Source organism: Panicum hallii, chromosome 9, assembly GCF_002211085.1.
Source record: "Panicum hallii strain FIL2 chromosome 9, PHallii_v3.1, whole genome shotgun sequence".
NCBI classification, from domain to species: Eukaryota; Viridiplantae; Streptophyta; class Magnoliopsida; order Poales; family Poaceae; genus Panicum; species Panicum hallii.
The window spans coordinates 13,013,510-13,031,938 of NC_038050.1; the positions used below are offsets into that span (position 1 = coordinate 13,013,510).

Below are 18,429 nucleotides of genomic sequence, written 5' to 3' on the forward strand. Positions count from 1 at the left end.
CGCTTGCTTTTGTCCTACAATGGCTCATCCACTATAAACTCTTTTCTGGGGGCTGGGACTGCATGCCACGTTTGATGTACTAGAATAAACATGGAACCCACAGTAGGGGCTTCCCCTACTTCTCTCCCCTCAAAAAAACATTCCAGGATGACCAGTTCCATTTTCCAAGGAGACTCTAAGGACATCCTACCACTTATGGCTATTTTGTTTTGGGCGTCCTTAGGACTATGGCAACAGACAAGTCAAAGGAGGTGCTGCCTGCTGGGGTGATGGAACTGAACACATATATTTCAATAAGGTTTTTGTAGGTAAGTAGCATAGTACTACAGTATAACTGGTCCTTTTCAGGGTGCAACTGGGGTTGACGATTGGTGCAAATTGTCAGAAAGAATACCTGGTGAAGTTCAGAAAAAACAGTATTTACATCAGGTATGAATGTTCAGTTCCAAATTTTATATGCTTTGTCTTTCTACTGAATTGACAGATCTTTCTTCGCAGAGTTTGTCTTCGACCGAAGCATGGTTTCCTGTCATTCATTCACTTTGTGACTCTTGGTGCCAGTTCTTCAATTGTCACATTAGGTATGAATGTTCAATATCTGGTACCTACTTTCTGGGTTCTAATGAAATACGCAGAACACTTTCTGTATCTATATACTTCATGATAAGTTGCAGTGCCCAGTTGTAAAAATTTACGTATAGTTTATGATCAATAAACACTGAGAATTTCCTATCTGTGATAACCCTTCTGATGCAATGAAAATGCCGCCAAACAAAAAGCAGAGAAGTAAATTAATACAGCACAACAAAGCTTTTTCGTCCCAATCAAGTTGGATTAGATTAAGAAAATAAATAAATAAAATCACCAAAAAGGACAACCATAAAGTTAGCAGGGTTCTTGACGCTTCGTACAACCAAAGGGTCAAAGAAAGAGCAGCCTCAGAAGTTTGCATCAATTCATTGATACTGAAGGAGCGCTTTAGGTGCAATTCGTAGCATTTTCTCACTTGAATTTGACAAAGCTGTGCTCGCGTGCAGACATGAACCACTATTCCAGCACTTAGCATGTGGCGAAAAGAAACTGAAAGAAATCTGAGCCTATACTTATACAAATATGCTAAAAGGTACATCCTTGGCTAGGAAGTGTTAGCTACCATGAGCTCTTCACTTGGCCTTCCACATATATAGTAATCAATCAGCCTTGTTTCCCCTTCAGAATGGTGAACCATCATCTTGAGGGGCCTCCTTTTAGCAGTGCTTCCGTACAGTACGCTGCATTAGGAATATTATCGTATTTTCATATTGCAGAATCTTTGCCCAGTTGTTAAAATATATTTTGCATCACAGACTTCAGCAATTGCAAGTGGTTGGAACCGTTGTTTGCAAATATTTCAGACTAATAACTTGCCCAATTGATAACAACGGAGAATGTTAACGCTTCACCTTCTGGTGAAAGATTGGTCCTAGTTTGCAAGTTCAACACACTAAACAAATCCTCTCTCACGTATGCACTTTTTTCAGCCAAGCCACAAAAGCAGTTTTACAACCATCCCCATCTACCAGGTGGTAATCCCAGTTACCCTTGCGCACTCTAAAGGAATTCTTGTGTTATCCTTAGTAGCAACTAGCAACCTGTCAGAGTCTATCTTCAGTTTGCCCATATACATATCTACTCAGACACCTGCACTTCCAGTGGCTGAAACCTAACTGTAGCATCCGATCCGTGGCCCAAATCCAGCGCTGAGCTCATATAAGTTCATGGATTTATCTGAGCCAAACGTGACATCTGACTGGCAAGCTTTCTGGTCATGCATGTACACGTGTGAAGCAAACCAATCTGCTGACATTGGTGCGCACAACCTGGTTGCAAGCTGAGGTTTGTCACATTCACTTATAACAATGCTGTGTTGTCCCTTTCAGAGAGGAGGAAAGTAGGAAATGCAATGTTCTTACGAAGCTTCTTGGCGCTTGCTGGTGCCGTAGTGAATGCGAACTTCCGAAAAGGTGTCAGCTTAGCCCATGTAAGTGAATCAGTTCTATTTGAGTCACTATTCTATTCCTAGTAACCGTGAAAAAGGCCGCATGATTTAGCATATTTAAAGTTTTGCTGGTGCAGAACTTGAAAAAACTGCTTTCAGAGCTCTAAAGAAACATTGGGAATTACAGGCTTAATGCTGAATTAGATTTAAGGCAGATGATACGATCCTCCAAATGTTAGAAGATAGGTATGTATATGTATGGTCCAAAAAGACAATTGGTAACAAAAAATCGTATAGTTGGTCGACCGGGGCCGTTTAGATCCGATGGTCTGGACACAAGAATTTGATGTCATTTTCCACTTTGAAGTTGGTATGCAACTTTATTCTAAAGACAAACAGTTAGCCTAATAGGCAAACACCAATCCACCTCAATGCTACCAGAGTCTTAAGATTCTAAAGACATGGTGGCGAAATGGAAAGGTTAAAGCGAAGATTCTGCGTCCCTTGCATAACAACGCAGAATCAGCTTTGGCCGCACTGGCTTCAGCAATGCATTCTCCATCCACCCGCAGTGAGGCAGACACTTGATGAATCTGAAGCACTTTAACGGTTCATTTTTTACGTGTGCTGATTTTCTGGTCAGCACATATTTGCGCGCCTAGATTCCCAGCTCCTGCTTTAACCTGTAGGTTTTGCCCCACTATCCATATTTTAACCAGAAAGATTAACGGGTTGGCTAAGAATGCGTTAGCCCTTGTTTAAGTAGAATCATACTACTGCTGCTTTTTCCCCGTAAGTTTGAAGTGAGTAAGTGACCTATCTAGTCACAGCCTCTGGGCTACAATGTTTCTCTCTTTGTTTTGCTTGTTAAGAGCCTGATAAATCTCGCCATTTATCTTCAGTAATTTTTGCCGTACGAAGGCGCAGGGTCTATTAAGACACATACGTACATGGTGTACCCGGTCTCTGCAGGATACTGTTACTGGATCTGTGATCTCACCGACAGAGACTAGGTGACCTGCTGTTACTTCACAAGATTTTAATGATGCAAGAGCACCTTGGCAATAATATAGCCCGTACACCACCTACCATTTCTGGTGACCTGCACGCCCTTTAATTAACTAGCACCTAACAAGGGCGTGATGAGACGTGCCATTTCCTAATCCCGTTTGTGAGTGGCAACATTTCAGGTCAATACGCGCTTGGAGTCGCCAGTTCCTACCAGTTCTCCAGCAAAAAGAAGCTACAGATGACATTTCAGAATTGACAATTTCAGGAGGAAATCGTGCTGTTTTCATATGGAATTCATGCCTTCCAAACAGTCGTCAAGCCGAGGATAGATGTTGCCGCCTGTCATCTAGAGGTACGCCGCGGCGATCTGATCCACCAGCTTCTGTTGACGAGGCGGCCATTGGTGAATACTTGATTCTGCGAGAGACAGTGGGAGGTGATATAAAAAGTGGAGATTTTCTCAAGATCCCCCCCATCTCTCGCCTAGTTTAGTCCGTGTAAGATTCCAAGAGCGTCTGGCCCCTCTCTCTCCATGGCCTAATCATTGCCATTAGTTTAATCCCATCGCTGAGGTGCACCCCTCGTTGGCCGCCCTCATTCTCCTGCTTTCCTGCCAATGGGAAGTGAAGTGGATGCGCCCGTCACTCGTGCCTTTGTGAGGTAGAAAAGCACTTGGTACTATCCACTCTGTCCCCTCCTTTTTCGCCCTCCCGCACCTCTCTAAATCCTCTGATCTGTGACCGTCCGTCCACAGCTGGGATCCCGGTCAATGGCGTGGCGAGGCGGCGGCGATCGGTGTCGACAGCGGCGGTGCTGGGGGGCACTGCAGGAGGAGGCTGGTGATGCGGATGGGGGAAGGGGTGGCGACGGCGGGATCAGGAGGAGCGGCGAGGTGATCACCTGAAGGATTTCCTACAGTGGTAGGCAAGTCTCATTCTTGGCTGATGTCTTCACACGATGGAAGGAAGTGTCCCTTTTTTCTTCGTCTTCTTTTGGGGGGTGGTTTTCTTTGAACTGTCTGACCAGGTGTCCTGTGGTGACTCACGTCGATTTGTTCAAATAGATGCTTGAGCGTGTCTTGTGATATGTTGTGTGTCTGGAGTTGTGTTGTGCCCTGGCTGTGTTGTTTGCGTCTGAAGGATGAAAACACAGAGGCAGAGAGGAATGAAGAGTTGTGAGAGGGAAACAGAACGCAGAGATTGGTCAATAATTCTCGCATTTTGTAATTCGGTTGTTAACGTGTCTGCCATCCTGTTTGCTTCGATGATTAGTGTGGGTTCATGTTCTGATCCTGCAATCACCATCTCTGAGACACTGCCTCAAAAGGATTTGAGTCGGGCCTGTTTGGTATCACTACTGCGGTGTGCGGTCTCCACTGCAAGTATTTCACCTTCCTGCATGTTTCGTGTTACCTGTCCAGTTACAGGGCAAACAATAGCCCACATGAAACTCTGCCGCGTTTTCTTCACTGCCGCGCCCTTTGTTTTTCTATCGTCGACGCTCTGGCTGGTGTCCTTTTCCTTTGACAGTTGTTCCCAGGCTTAATCGATTCGAACTCGCTCATTTTTACACTCAGCATCTATGTACACTCTTTGTGGAAGGGATTAGGACATGAATTATGCGTAGGGTTGCAATGATGCGGCAATGCCCTACCATCCAAGATCCAAATCACGTACAGGAAAGTCAAAGGCTTCATTTGCAACGATGTGAAACTGAAATGCAGTGGAACCGTGAGTTAATATATATGACCGGAAAACCACGAGAATTTCTTTCCACGAAAATTTAGCCACACAACATGATTTGGTTCATCCGTATCTATCCCGTGATCTGGTTAATTTGCTTATGTTTTGGTCGTACAACTTGGTGGGCGAGCCTAATCAAGTTTCATGCCATGACGTTCTATGGTTGTGCCCAACATTTCCGACTTTTTTTAAAAAAAGGGATAAAAAATTCGAAAAAGGGAAGTCGGATGGGATAAATTCGAGAAATGGGTACCTCCAGCCCGTTGATCGGGCGGGAGGCGTGGGGCCGGGGACCTCCCGCCCATCCAGCGGGTGGGAGGCTCCAAAAATATTTGCAGGCCCTCCCTAGGGCCTCTTTGCGAATAACAAAAGTTTGTTATTCGCGAAGAGATCCCTGAGGCATCCCGCCCGGCCAGTGGGCGGGAGGTTCCCACCTACTTAATTTTTTATTATTTTTGTTGAAATTTATATTTTACAAATTATTTAAAATTCAGACTTTTTTGAAATACAAGATTTATTTGCCATACTCTTTTGTATACATAAAAAAATTTAGTTTAATTTTACGAAGAAAATTACGATATGTAAAACTCATATGAAGATGGTTAAGCGACAACGTTTTGCAATCTAGAATCCAAATATTACGATAGTATGATACATCAAGCCATTAAAAATAAAATAGTATGATAACAAATAAGTTTAAATATACAAATACACATAATGGTCTATTAAAATTACAAATACACATCCAGGTCTGATACAAACTCAACGCGGCAAATATTACACATGAGCAAACAACCTTCAAATAAAATTACATCTAAACGATGCATGATGTCGTAGTAGCACTCGATCGGCGATGTCTCCCACTCCTTGATGCAACCGGAGGTCTTCGATCTGTAGCATCACCTATAGGGCCGGCTTCAGCAGAACTGGGCCTAGCATCATTGTTTGGACAACGTTTATACGTGTGTCCACTCTGATTACATGCACTGCAGCGCTGTATCCTCGAACGGAGCTCTGACTCATCCATATCATTACGAATACGCCGTGTCTGACGGCGCCCTCTCTTAATCCGAGCTGATCTCGGGTCTGGAATATATATCACAGGATTCGCTGTCTCAGTGAACGATCCAACCATACGGAACCTATAGATCTCATACTGCCAGGTGCTGGCAATTGTCTCCTTTCTAAAGTAACAGGAAACATATATATCGACAGGATGTCGAATATCCGCACAAGCAGCTATTACATGAGAACAAGGTATGTGCAGCAACTTTGGCCTCATGCATGAGCAACAGCAAGTTCCATCAAATTTGAGAATGCACTCATTTACAGGAGTTTGATGTCTCATACCACATCATGCTCTGTCTTTAAGAGCTACCTCAAACTTGAGCTCCTGTGTACCACATTGCCGTACGTGGTGTAGCTGGGCGCTAGCTGCCTTCTTAGTCATATATTCTATTATCATTTTCCCAAAATATCTGTCAGGATCTTGCATTAATGCCTGATTTTTAGTGAACCGATCCCTAAAGTAATCGGTACACCCGTGGACGATTAATTCCACAATTGCAACCAGTGGTAGCCCACGAACACCTCGCAGCACACAATTGTAAACCTCGGCGAAGTTGGTGGTCATTATGTCATACCTTGCACAATCGATATCGTAAAGTAACGCCCACTTCTCTTTCGGTTCATTCTCAATCCATTCAGAAAAGGTTTTCACCGCTGACCCAGACCTTTTGCGAGTACGTGCAGTATCTGTTGGCAAAGGACACAAAGCCTCTGCTTCATCCTGTGCAGTTATGGTTTTTGCTGCGTCCTCGCTTCTTTTCTTCCCGGTCAGTTCATCAAGTTTCTGCCACTGCTTGTAAATTTTTGTTGATTTGTTTCCTTACATAACCTCTTGAACATATCCATAAGGTGCTTGTTCTTGAATTGCCTGAAAAAGTTTGCACCGATGTGTCTCATGCACCACCTACTGCGAACATCACGCCACTTGGGCTGCTCTCCAGTCTCCACACACCCCTCCTGCAAATCTAGTATTGCCCTCAGTATGCCGGCGTGACGATCATGAATCAGGCAGACATCTTCCCTATCCCGAACGACTGCAAGCTTAACCCGTTCCAGGAACCAGTACCAATTGTCTGTGTTCTCACTCTCAATAAAAGCAAAAGCAACAGGAAGCAATTGATTGTTTCCGTCCACTCCAATAGCTGTCAGCATTTGCAATCTATAGTTTCCTGTGAGAAAAGTCCCATCGATGCACAGGAGAGGCCGGCAGTGTTGGAATGCGTTAATGCATGGACCCAAGCTGAAAAAGACCCGCTGCAATATGTAGGGCGGACCTTCTCCTCTGTCTAGACTTTTCAGGTCATAATAGCTTTCAAGATTTCTCTTACATAGGATGGCCAGCAATCGAGGAATATTATCATATGCAGTCTCGAACGTCCCAAACCTCATCTCCAACACCTTCTGTTTTGCACTCCACGCCTTGCTGTACGAGATGGTATACTTGTACTTTTCCTGAATATGCCTGATAATAGACTTTGGTTCAAATGACATGTTCTCTACTATCATCTCGTACATCTCATTTGCGATGCATTGCGATGTAAGGTTGCGATGGGTCTTCTGCAACCCCGGCAAATGACAAGTGTGCTGAGTGACAATTGAGCATTTCCAATAATCTTTCCATTTATCCTTATAGGCATGCATCCGCCACGGACAGCCCTCCTTCACACATACCACATCGTACTTACGAGATTTGCACTCGACTGTTTTGAACTCTCGCATAAGAGAGAGAGACCAACACTTAACAGTTTCCTTCACCTCTTCAATTCAGTGGTACCTCGCACCCTGGACAATTTCGTTCTCCCTGCAATCCGAAGGCACGCTAGATCCCTTATCTACGACAAGATGACTGAAGTCGCTGCTTACCCATTCTTCAGGCACATCATCGTCATCATCAGATGAATCGGCATTTATTGTTCATCCAATTCACGTTCTTCATCTTGCAGCTGTTCGACAATAAAGGGTATGTTCTCCCCCTCATCAGCCACGCATTGAGGTGCTGCGGTGCCACCTACCTCAGTGTTTGCCTCCTCAACTTCTTTATCAATATTTTCATCCCCCGGAGCAGCTTCAATGTTTATCAAAGGGTTCTGGTGCACACTGACAAGGAGTACCAGCGGCCATTGCCAATGACTTGCATTTTGCAGATAGGTTAATCAGTCCTCGTTGCTTGCAAGTGGCATCAGCTTCCAGATCAAAGCGTGAGTGGTACGATTTATGATGCACTGAACACTCACAGTGTGTGTCTCCTGATTAATCCTTAGTCCCCTCATTAACCAGTTGCATAGGGATTCAAATATCCTCTCATGCGGTCTGCTAATTCCTCTGACCGCACAGTTGAATTCACTTAAATCTACCCCATTCAGCCCATAAATCATATTTCCTTCTCCGTAATATATACTGAAAATACCCTTCTCAGAAGACATATCTGTCAATCATTTAAAAACTAGTTATACTACATATTAATACACAACAACCCTAAATTTCAGCGATTCCCAAATTATAATTTCCAGAATCTAAACTATTCAGAATATAAATTATACTAAAAATAATTGAAAATACTAAAAACTATTCAAAATATAACTACCTAAGAAATATTTCCTAGATTATAGTTATTCTCAAGTAATTATACGACTAGAATGAGAATATACCTCCAAATCAACGTGTGAACAGAGCTTCGCCGTTTCCTCTTCTCTCTTCCTCTCCTCCCTTTCTTTTTTTTTCTGGTTTTTGCTGAATAAAATGAAAATTTAGGGGCAGGTGGGGGTTTATGTAGGCGGGATGCCCCTCGGCACACCTCCCGCCCGTTGGATGGGCGGGACGCCCCCGCAGGGATCTCTTCGCGAATAAGAAAACTTTCTTATTTGTGAAGAGGCCCTCGGGGAACCTCCCGCCCGCTGGATGGGCGGGAGGTCCCCGGCCCCACGCCTCCCGTCCGATCAACGGGCGGGAGGTACCCATTTCTCGAATTTATCCCATCCGACTCCCTTTTTCAAATTTTATTTTTTTATCCCTTTTTTAAGAAAAACTTCAACATTTCCACCGTTCGGGCTGAACGCTCTACTGGGCTGGCCGTTTCATTGTTGTAGATAGTAGCCCCATTAGTCATAGGTTTTTGTAGTGGGCCTAAATAATTGGGTGATCATGTTGTGACTTGTGTGGGCCGAAGTAAAAGTCACACAGGTGCGTTGCTCCGAAATTTCTTCATTCCTGTGAAACTTTCTATCCAATTTTCATCCTTGGCTAGTTGTATAGCCTGATTTTCAACCCTTAACTATAAAATCGGATAATATAATTATCTAATTATTAAAACCGGATCAATTTAACCCGTATGGTTTCAAATATGGTTAAAAAATCTAATTTATTCTAAAAAATTCAAAACTAATTTATTTTAAATCAGAAAATATGAAAATGGTACAAAAAATTTTCTACAAATTAATCTATCCATTAGTTTCTCTATTTGTATCTTATTTATTCAAAATAATAGGCATAACTATAAATAACAATAGTAAAAATAGAAATAAATTGGATTAAATAATTGATAAATAGAGTACCAATAGATAGATTTTATTTTTAGAAATATGTTGGTGCTAGTTTCATATTTTTCTAATTTAAAATAAATTATTTATAGTTTCTAAATTAAAATTGATCTTTTCTAAAAAACATAGGAAAACCACACAAAGGGCGAAATTTATACGGCTTCACCATTGGATGGTACTCGTTATCCGGTTTTGTAGCTGAAAGCTAAAATTTAGACTTTTTTGACAGTTAAAGAGTGTAAAGTAGACTTTCTCCTTTTTATTATCATCAATCCTGAACTAAAAAGGTCTATCTGTTGCAGTCTATCAACTTTTAGTCCGACAAATGGCGGCTAAAATATGTAATATTTTTTTCTTCAAATCTCTAAGGGCAAGCACATTCATACATGTTAGCGGTCTCATAGGTCATCTCATGCAGCTCCATGAGAATTTTTTATGATATGGAGGAGTGAGGGAAAGAGAGAGAATAAGCTGGAACAACCACCTCATAGGCATAAGTTAAGGACTATAAGATCGTTTTCTCACCATTGTACAAGTTGTTGTTGTCATACCGCTCACAATATTATTTTTTTCATTTCATAACTTAATGGATATAGTACTACTATGAGATAATAAAAAAAATAATCATTGTATACATCGTCTCCTGTTAAGTCATCATAAGATGACATGTCATTGCATGATACCATCTATTAGACAGCTCTAACGTAATTGCCCTAGTTCTTTCTAAAAACGTGGAGTAAACTGTGAGCAAATGGCGTGAATCACAGCTAATTAAATAGTTAATTCTCACATTTATATATCATGAAAAATCAGCAAAATGCATCAGATGCAGATCATTGCTCTTTTGGCAGAGACTGGGCAGAGGAAGAATTTGTCTGTACAACTCGATAGACGCGAAGTATCTGTGGGGTAAGCTTTCGGCAAAGCTTGAAAGCGAATCTAAAAGGGTGAAAATGCCTGTCCTGATTGTTATATTTCTACGCCGTGTAGTAAAATAGTATTACTGGATCTGGTGTGCAACCCTAATACTGCCAATGCTGGAGCTAATAATTAGATTATACGGAGTAGATCGCAAAACTAAGGGCGCCTTTGGGACGACTCCTCTCGAAGGGGTTTCAGCTCCGCGCTACATTAACCAGTACTGTGCGGTTAAAATAAACCCTGAGATGCTACAGCCAACTGCGTGGGGGAGGAGTCGGCGGAGCTGAAAAACCTGGCTCCTCCGGCTCCGCACTGCAGGATGCTACAGTTGTGGAGCTGGAGCAGCGGGGAGCCATCCCAAACAGCTCTAAGTGGCCCCCCAAGCTATCAAACATTAGAAAATAGTGAAAGGCGTGTAGCACAACAATTTAAGAATTACTCCCTCCGTTCTAAATTATTAATTTTTTATGCATCTAGATATATATTATGTCTAGATGCATAGCAAAATCTATTTATCTAGAAAAACTAAAACGACTAGTAATTTAGGACGGATGAAGCAGTTGCCTATTGTATATCATAAGTAGTGCTAATATCAGGGGCGGACCCAAGGCTCGGCGACCCTAGGCACCGGCCATGGCTCGAGCACAACAATCGCAAGAGCATGGTTGTTCAAATTTGCTGCCCGTAATTGCAATGGACACGAAAAGAGGAAGATTTCTTGCATCGGTTTCGCCCAGGCTCCAATCAATCCTTGGATCCAGCACCCAGGATTCGAACCTGAGACCTCTTGCTTCACGTATAACTTCCTTACCACCCTCACTATACAGCATATATGACTCTATTTGGAAGTTACCACCCTCACTATACAGCATATGTGACTCTATTTGGGATGCTTTCTTTTTAAATAACCCGTGAAACCCCCTTTAGTCCTGGTTGGAGTCATGGTGACTAAAGTCTCTCAGTTTTGGTTGGTGGCTCCAACAAGAACTAAAGTTCCCCACCCCCCAGCCGTTGGATCCAGGACTGATGCCTTCATTAGTCCCGAGCCTAAAATTGGTCGGAACTAATGAAGGATAGATCGATGTCCCCTTCTGTAAAAGTGTGGGGACAGAATATAAATACATATTTTTATTATAGAAATAAAATCATAATTGCTCTATAGCTAACCATGCACACTCCATTGCGAATTAAGTGCATATAACTTGACATTGATGAAGTTACTACATGTGCCTTGCTGACTAACACATCAGCTACCATGGAAAGAATATAGAACTAGTTAATTTCTAGAATAATTAGAAAAACGCAAGCGTCCGTACCGAGTCATAGGCAAGGAGTCGAACTTGGTAGAGGTTGCACCATAAAGAATCTTATCGGCTAAATTTTTATGTGGCAATTATGTTTCAACAAAGCTTTTATTCACAATTTGATGGTTCGCGCATGACCTAGTTCTGCACTTAATAATTTCTAATGTACATATATTGCTAGGCATTACTAAATTAATTGTGACAATGCCGTCTATCACGGTTCCATTTAATTAATTTGGACATCTGACCGAGAGTTAATTATTTGTTTAACCAGCTGACCTATAATATTAGCAAAGGTATTGCTCAACGAAAGATGGTTGCCTCACCTATATACTCCAATTTGACAGCAAAACAAACATATAAACTCGGCGGCGCTCGAGCTCGATTATCCGGCGCCATAAAAATATACATGCAGCGCCGTCCATATCGTCGCCGTAGATACTGATGCACTTTGGTGAACAAGCGGTGTGCATGCTAGCTTATTCTCCCGCCCTGATCATCACATACCCTCCTGATGGACGAGACGTCGCCGTCGCCGGTGTCGCGAGCACCCGCTCTCTTTTGTTCACATCATCACATGGCCACACAAGAAAGCGCGGCGGCAGGGCCCGGGCGCTCCAGCTAGCCCAGCTGATGAGGGAGACATGCATGGTGGCGTCGTGACCTAGCTAGTAGTATTACGTCGTACACTACCACCACCGGCGGGGTGTAGAGGGATTATTCTCTCATCGCCGACGGCGACCCGGTGCATATGTTCCGGCCTCCCACCGCCGCACGTTAGGGTTGTTAAGGTTGTGGAGGAGGAGAGCTTCACGTGGGGCGCCTCGATTTGGTCTGCCTCCAACTGCCAAATAAAGCTTCGATTCCCTGCCTCCTCTCTCTCTCTCTCACCCTCACCCTGCTGCCGTCCCTCGTCCACAGTCTTCTCGAGCTGATTGATATATACCCCTCTCCTTCCTTCTACCTCATGCATCTACGGCCGGGATCTCTCATCTCCATACACGCACATGGCTTTGCAATTATGTGTATTCCTCTAACTGACCATCTTGGAGCAGAAACTACCAGCATATACATACATATACATAGCCATACACGCACGCTGGCCTCAGTCGTCGCTAGCTAGCTAGACCATTGTGTGATCACTGGTAAGTGCATGCTTCCTTCAATATCGCATGTGAAAAATGATGTGTTCCGATCCTATATATGTTTGCAGTCAATAGATATCGTACCCCTTGATACCAAGTGCATGCGTGATGCCTCTCATATATATACATATGGAGGTGGTTAGTTGTTGCATGCACATATTTTTGGTCAAATTACTAGTTCACCTAGCTTGCAAGCAGAGGCATATGGGTGATTTTGTGTTTAGTTCCATCGATCCTTTTTTCTTTGCCAATTTGGGATGCTTTGGATACAGACATGTTGAGTGTCATTAGTGGTGGGTTGATTCATATGTGTATAGTACTTCGCTAATAAAGGAAGGCATATCTATAGCTGCTGATCTTGTTAACTGCAATGGGTGCAGTTAATAAGCTTCATGCTTTTTCGATAATTATTGAATAATCGCATGCATCATGTTTCGCATATTTGATTCCTAGACTCCAGGTGGTAGCTAGTGAACTATACGTATATTCTAAAAGAATGTGAATGGTATATAGATGTGCCGCGCGCGCCTAGAAGAAAGGGCAGGTTAGACTAAAGGTTAGCTAAGCTGCCAAGTTAATCAGCACACCATGCATGACTCCTAACATGCAGAAAAAAAATTGCCTTCTGTTATTTAGGTTGAATGGACCACGAGCTGTGGCCTTCTGGGCTAAGAGTCCTGGTTATCGATAACAACTCTTCGTACCTGAAGGTTATGGAAGAACTACTTATCAAGTGCAGCTACAAGGGTAATACATCCAGCATGTCTATTAACATATATATATCGTGATTATCGAAAATTATTTAAGTTGTATATTTTTACAATATCATGCTGGCTAAAGCTAGATCTTAATGCATAAGACTATATTTTGATCAAAACCCAACTTCATGGTAGGCCTCCAGATAAAACCCTAGGTTCACTTGTAGAACATATATGCAATATGAGTCAAAGTTTACTCTGATCAACAATATCTACTCTATAGATGCTCTTAAACCATTCATATAGAAACATTGTACTTTTACATCTGTGTATTGGTTTCAAAAAGAAACTGCATGAAATATAGTAAAAGGAGAGAGGACCCTTTTTCCAATACGTACTACAACAGAATTTCAACTATAATATCGAACTCAAAAGTACAAATAAATATTAGAATGTCTAATAAGCATATTCTCCATCTACAAAGGCTGAAAGCCCTGTGCGTTCTCTGTTTATTTTTCTGAATCAGACTTGTAAGGTTCAGTAGTAAAAAGACCAAATCAGAACAAAGTTGCTAATGTGTTTGTTTTCGTACCATCCTAATAGCACTTGGTGCTACAGTTGGGGTTCATGAACTTTGCATTTGAATGTGTATAAAATAACAGTCTTCATTTATTAGTATTTTGGACAATAACAGAGCATGCGTATAATTTTTATTCTATTAGGAAACATTATTTATGTTCCAAATCGAAAACATAGGTAATAATATGTATTAAAATAACGCAGCTGCAGAATTAAGTAAGGATGTCAATAGATTTAATGTTCAGAATGACCGTTTTAGTTCGACACTCATACATATATACTCATATATATGATACTCTCTGACATACTTTAGTGTCATCATTCTCTTCCAGTTACAATATATAATAATGTTAGAGAAGCAATGTCCTCCATCTATGGCAACCAGCAAACTGTTGACCTCATCATTTGCGATTTGTTCTTTCCAACTGAAGACAGCTTACTCATTCTGCAAGAAGTCACCTCAAAGTTCGACATCCCTACCATAAGTAAGTTTCTCTATCTCTATTCTCTCTTTATATAGTTTCCTAAATTAAATAGATGCAATATTAGTTTAATTTATCTTCTCCATGTATATATGTTGCTGGCCTCTTTCTGATTTCTCTTGAACCAGATAACCTCTCTCCATTACCCTCACTTCTATGCATGATTATTAGACGATGAGTGCAATAGACTCTACATATTTGTGTGGGCGTTAGCTGGCTGATGATCGGCTTTAGTGAAGATTCTGGTTCGGGTGAAGGGTTAGCAGCTGAATTTCATCAGTGTGTATTTATTTACAAAATTTTCCATACGCACGTTCATCTTAATGATCAGTAATGTCTTCAAACGGAGATACGAGCACAGTGATGAAGTGCATCACCAACGGGGCTTCCGATTTCCTGATAAAGCCTCCGAGGATTGAAGAACTGAAGAACATCTGGCAGCATGTGTTCCGGAAGCAAATTTTTGGGGCGGAGCACAGGAAGTGCAGCAATGCTCAACAACATGTCGATCATCAGCTGTCATATCGAGCCATGGGAATCACTGAAGAAGCCACGGCGACGTTGGACAGTGAGATAAGAGGGAACAACGGGACGGTCACAGATATACGGGACCTCAGGAAGTCAAGGCTCAGCTGGACTATGCAGCTGCACCGCCAATTCATTGCAGCTGTGAATTCCCTGGGAGCAGACAGTGAGTGCTCGGTCTCATTTCCTTTAATTTTAAGCGATGTTCGTTTTAACCTCCGATCCGTATTTGTTTGTGGTGATTGGTATATCACTTGGTTTGCAGAGGCAGTTCCAAAGAAGATACTGGAGATAATGAAGGTTAAACATTTGACAAGAGAGCAAGTCGCAAGCCACCTGCAGGTAATTAATTCATCATTCTGACAAATATATCGCCTAGGGTTGTCCATGACAAATTCTACCTCGTTAACAATCCATAATATCAATCTCAACACATGATAAAATGCAATTATCAGATTCATCTACATATATACCTTGATCAATTTTATTAGTTTTTGATTTCGTGATAAAATTAAGCAAAAAGTAATGCACGCTGAGGCCATGAGCATCCACTTAGATAACTATATAGGCATTTAACATCACTCATTCTGTTGGTGATATGATAATAAAATTCCATATTGTCAAATTAGTTTGCGTTAAGTATTGACTTGTGGGCTCTAGATTTTTACATATGCATAGACCGGGTACACATGCTATTGATCTTGAAAGAGATTACTAATAAAGCATCATAGGAACTCATATAAATTTTACAGTTTTTTAGGCTGTCACCTACTTGCTTCCTCTATTCAATTAGCTTTATCCTAAGTCCAACATCTTATATTTTGATCAAGTTTATAGCACTACTACAAAAATAATTTGCAGGGACGCCCTGCTTTTTTTCCAGGGGCGGATCAAAAGGTAACCCGCTCATGCAAATGGAGCGCGGTTACTATAACATCCGCTCTGTCCCTAGAAAAATATTTTTAGGGGTGGGTGATGCCGTCACCCGCCCCTGCAAATGGGTATCATTTTCAGGGGCAGGTGGCATCAGCTGCCCCCTGAAAATAGCATTTCTAGTGACGGGTGATGCCACCATCCGTCCCTGGAAATGGTGGCATAGATGTGGGTGATGGCGTCACACATCCCTAAAAAGGTATTTTTAGGGGCGGGTGATGGCATAATCCAGCCCTAAAATGGTTGCACACAAAAAAATTCATAACTTTTTTATATGATCTCGAATAAAGTCAAACTTTATATAAAAATTATAGAGAATGACGGGATCTAAAACTTTGTAGTTTATAAATTTTTCATTTAATAAAATTTAATGATCCAAAAAATTATTATGAACCTACATATGGCTATGACTATATAGTATCTCATACAGCTCAAGTCATATTTTGAGGTTTCAACAATCTTAACCTTTATATACACTAAAATATACTTGATATATTTTTTTATCTATAGTTCACAATAACCACAGTGTAGAAGTTTCATTTTTTCAATTTGTTTTGATATTTGAAAAGATTTAATAAATTTTTGGAATAAAATTGAAAAATATTTTTAGGGGTGGGTGGTGGCATCACCGCCTCTAGAAACGTATTTCTAGGGGCGGATGATGGCGTCACTCCCCCTACAAATCAATTTCAGAGTTAATATAAAAGAATAGCATATTCCATAGAGTCAAAAGTGACTGTGTAGCGTGGTGGACAGGAAGGTACGTGCGAGGCTTGAGATATGCGGTTTGAACCTTGGGTGATGCAAGTGTGCATATTTCATAAAAAAAATTATAACTAATAGGACAGGGGCTTGTGATGGTAGCTGGTTGGCTGCAATTTTTTTTAATTTTGTTATTTTCAATTTTTTTCATTTTCTAGAAATAGGGGTGAGAACTAGGAGCGGTACCGCAACCGCCCCAAAAATATATTTTACCCGCTCCTAAAAAATTCTTTTTTAGTAGTGTAGAAAAATATATTAACATCTAAAGTACCAAACAAATGCATTATCAAGATATTTTTCATGATCAATTTAATAGTAAAACTCATTGGATCTTATGAATAGTGTCCCTGTAAACTTGCTGGTCAAAGTTAGAGATGTTTGACTTCAGATAAATCTAAAATGAACTGTAATTTGGAGGGAAGGAGTATCGGCTTGTGTAAATTCGTGTTTTCAAACAACCAGAGTTTCTTCAAGTGTGGTTTAGGAAGTGCAAACGGATCAGGTTGTAAAATGCATTCATGTGCTAAGCTAGTTCAAATGTCATCCGTTCTATAGATTTGCTGCATCGTGATGAGAAGCCGGCCTGTTGTTTGCAGATATATTGAGACAGAAAACTCTTCTTTAAAACTGATGCAGAAATACAGGCTTCACCTAAGAAATTCAACTCAAGCATTGCACAAAGATGACAGGCCTTCATCGTCGGGGTATCCCAATAATGAATCAAGCATTCTCAGAACCCAACTCAACAGTTCTTCGAATTCATTGTATTTTGATCAAGATGGATGCATGGAGATCACAGACTACTCTTTGCCCAAGGACGACCTCTCAAGTGGCTCAGAATGTATTCTGGGAGAACGAAACAACTACTCACCCGAATGTTTTCAGGATTTTAGATGGGATTCAGAAAAACAGGGATCTGAAACAACAACATATCTATGGAACTTTGAGGCAGAGTGATTCTATCACTAACAGCGTGCCTGCCAGGAACAGTAGTAACACCATAAGTAATAAGCATACAATGTGCCTGTGTACAGAAGTACATCCTGAATAATAGCCGAGAGCCACTTTTATCTCCCCAGAAGTATATGGGTATTGCATTGCTATGTCTGTAGATATAGTTCGGCACACTGGAATAATGATCAACTCATTTTGTCTTCACTGCGCTACAACAGAGCCCGGCACTTGAAAATATTTGTTGTTATCTGTCCGATAGTTTTGTTGTTGAGATATTTGTTTCTCAACAAATCCTGCCAAATACATGTCTCATTGCACAAATTTATAACGCCGCTTGCTCAACAAACATTCATTCTGGATATCTAGATTCTGAGACCCCAACTCACCTTATTGTTACTTAGGTTGGCACAAAAATCCCACTTCACTAATCTATACTTCTTTTTATGCTGATTGTTTGCAAGAATTACCTTGATCTGAAAACATTATATTTTCTTAAGGACTCCCCTTGGGACCAAAGAACAAGAGAGTAAACAATTTCGAACTAGATAAAACTAAGTTGATCGGCACTGATCTCCAGCCTGAAGACAAATATTTCCATTTCCAACCTTCTCAATTATTTCATCAATCATTTTGCAGTCCTTTATTCATCATTTTTCCTAAAATGCATTGGAATGTCCAGATACCTAAGATCATCTCCAGTAGATTACTCATACCTCTCCCCAATACTAAAAAACTGTCCTTTTGGTAATAGGAGGTGCTTCAGCAGATTACCAATTCCATTGCCAATACCA

The 18,429-nt window shown here is 41.3% G+C and overlaps 2 protein-coding genes across 5 annotated transcripts; both read left to right on the forward strand.

Annotated features, from left to right (window-relative positions):
* The first annotated feature begins 53 nt into the window (after positions 1–53).
* Positions 54–4,342, forward strand: LOC112874097. 2 transcript variants are annotated; one of them, XM_025937268.1, is made up of 6 exons: positions 54–266; positions 349–429; positions 499–581; positions 1,920–2,020; positions 3,255–3,649; positions 3,744–4,342. In XM_025937268.1, exons 1-5 carry the CDS (start codon positions 91–93, stop codon positions 3,402–3,404), a joined length of 591 nt encoding a protein of 196 aa, XP_025793053.1. In that variant the 5' UTR covers positions 54–90; the 3' UTR covers positions 3,405–3,649; positions 3,744–4,342. The 2 variants fall into 2 exon arrangements, with proteins under 2 accessions (XP_025793053.1, XP_025793054.1); XM_025937269.1 differs by having other exon boundaries at positions 110–266; positions 3,169–3,649.
* Positions 4,343–12,609: 8,267 nt separating this feature from the next.
* Positions 12,610–17,929, forward strand: LOC112877821 (two-component response regulator EHD1-like). 3 transcript variants are annotated; one of them, XM_025942189.1, is made up of 6 exons: positions 12,610–12,705; positions 13,342–13,452; positions 14,315–14,467; positions 14,796–15,155; positions 15,255–15,331; positions 17,321–17,929. In XM_025942189.1, the coding sequence occupies exons 2-6, from the start codon at positions 13,347–13,349 to the stop codon at positions 17,639–17,641; spliced, it is 1,017 nt and encodes a 338-aa protein (XP_025797974.1). In that variant the 5' UTR covers positions 12,610–12,705; positions 13,342–13,346; the 3' UTR covers positions 17,642–17,929. The 3 variants fall into 3 exon arrangements, with proteins under 3 accessions (XP_025797974.1, XP_025797975.1, XP_025797976.1); XM_025942190.1 differs by having other exon boundaries at positions 15,261–15,331; XM_025942191.1 differs by having other exon boundaries at positions 14,814–15,155.
* The last annotated feature ends 500 nt before the right edge of the window (positions 17,930–18,429 follow it).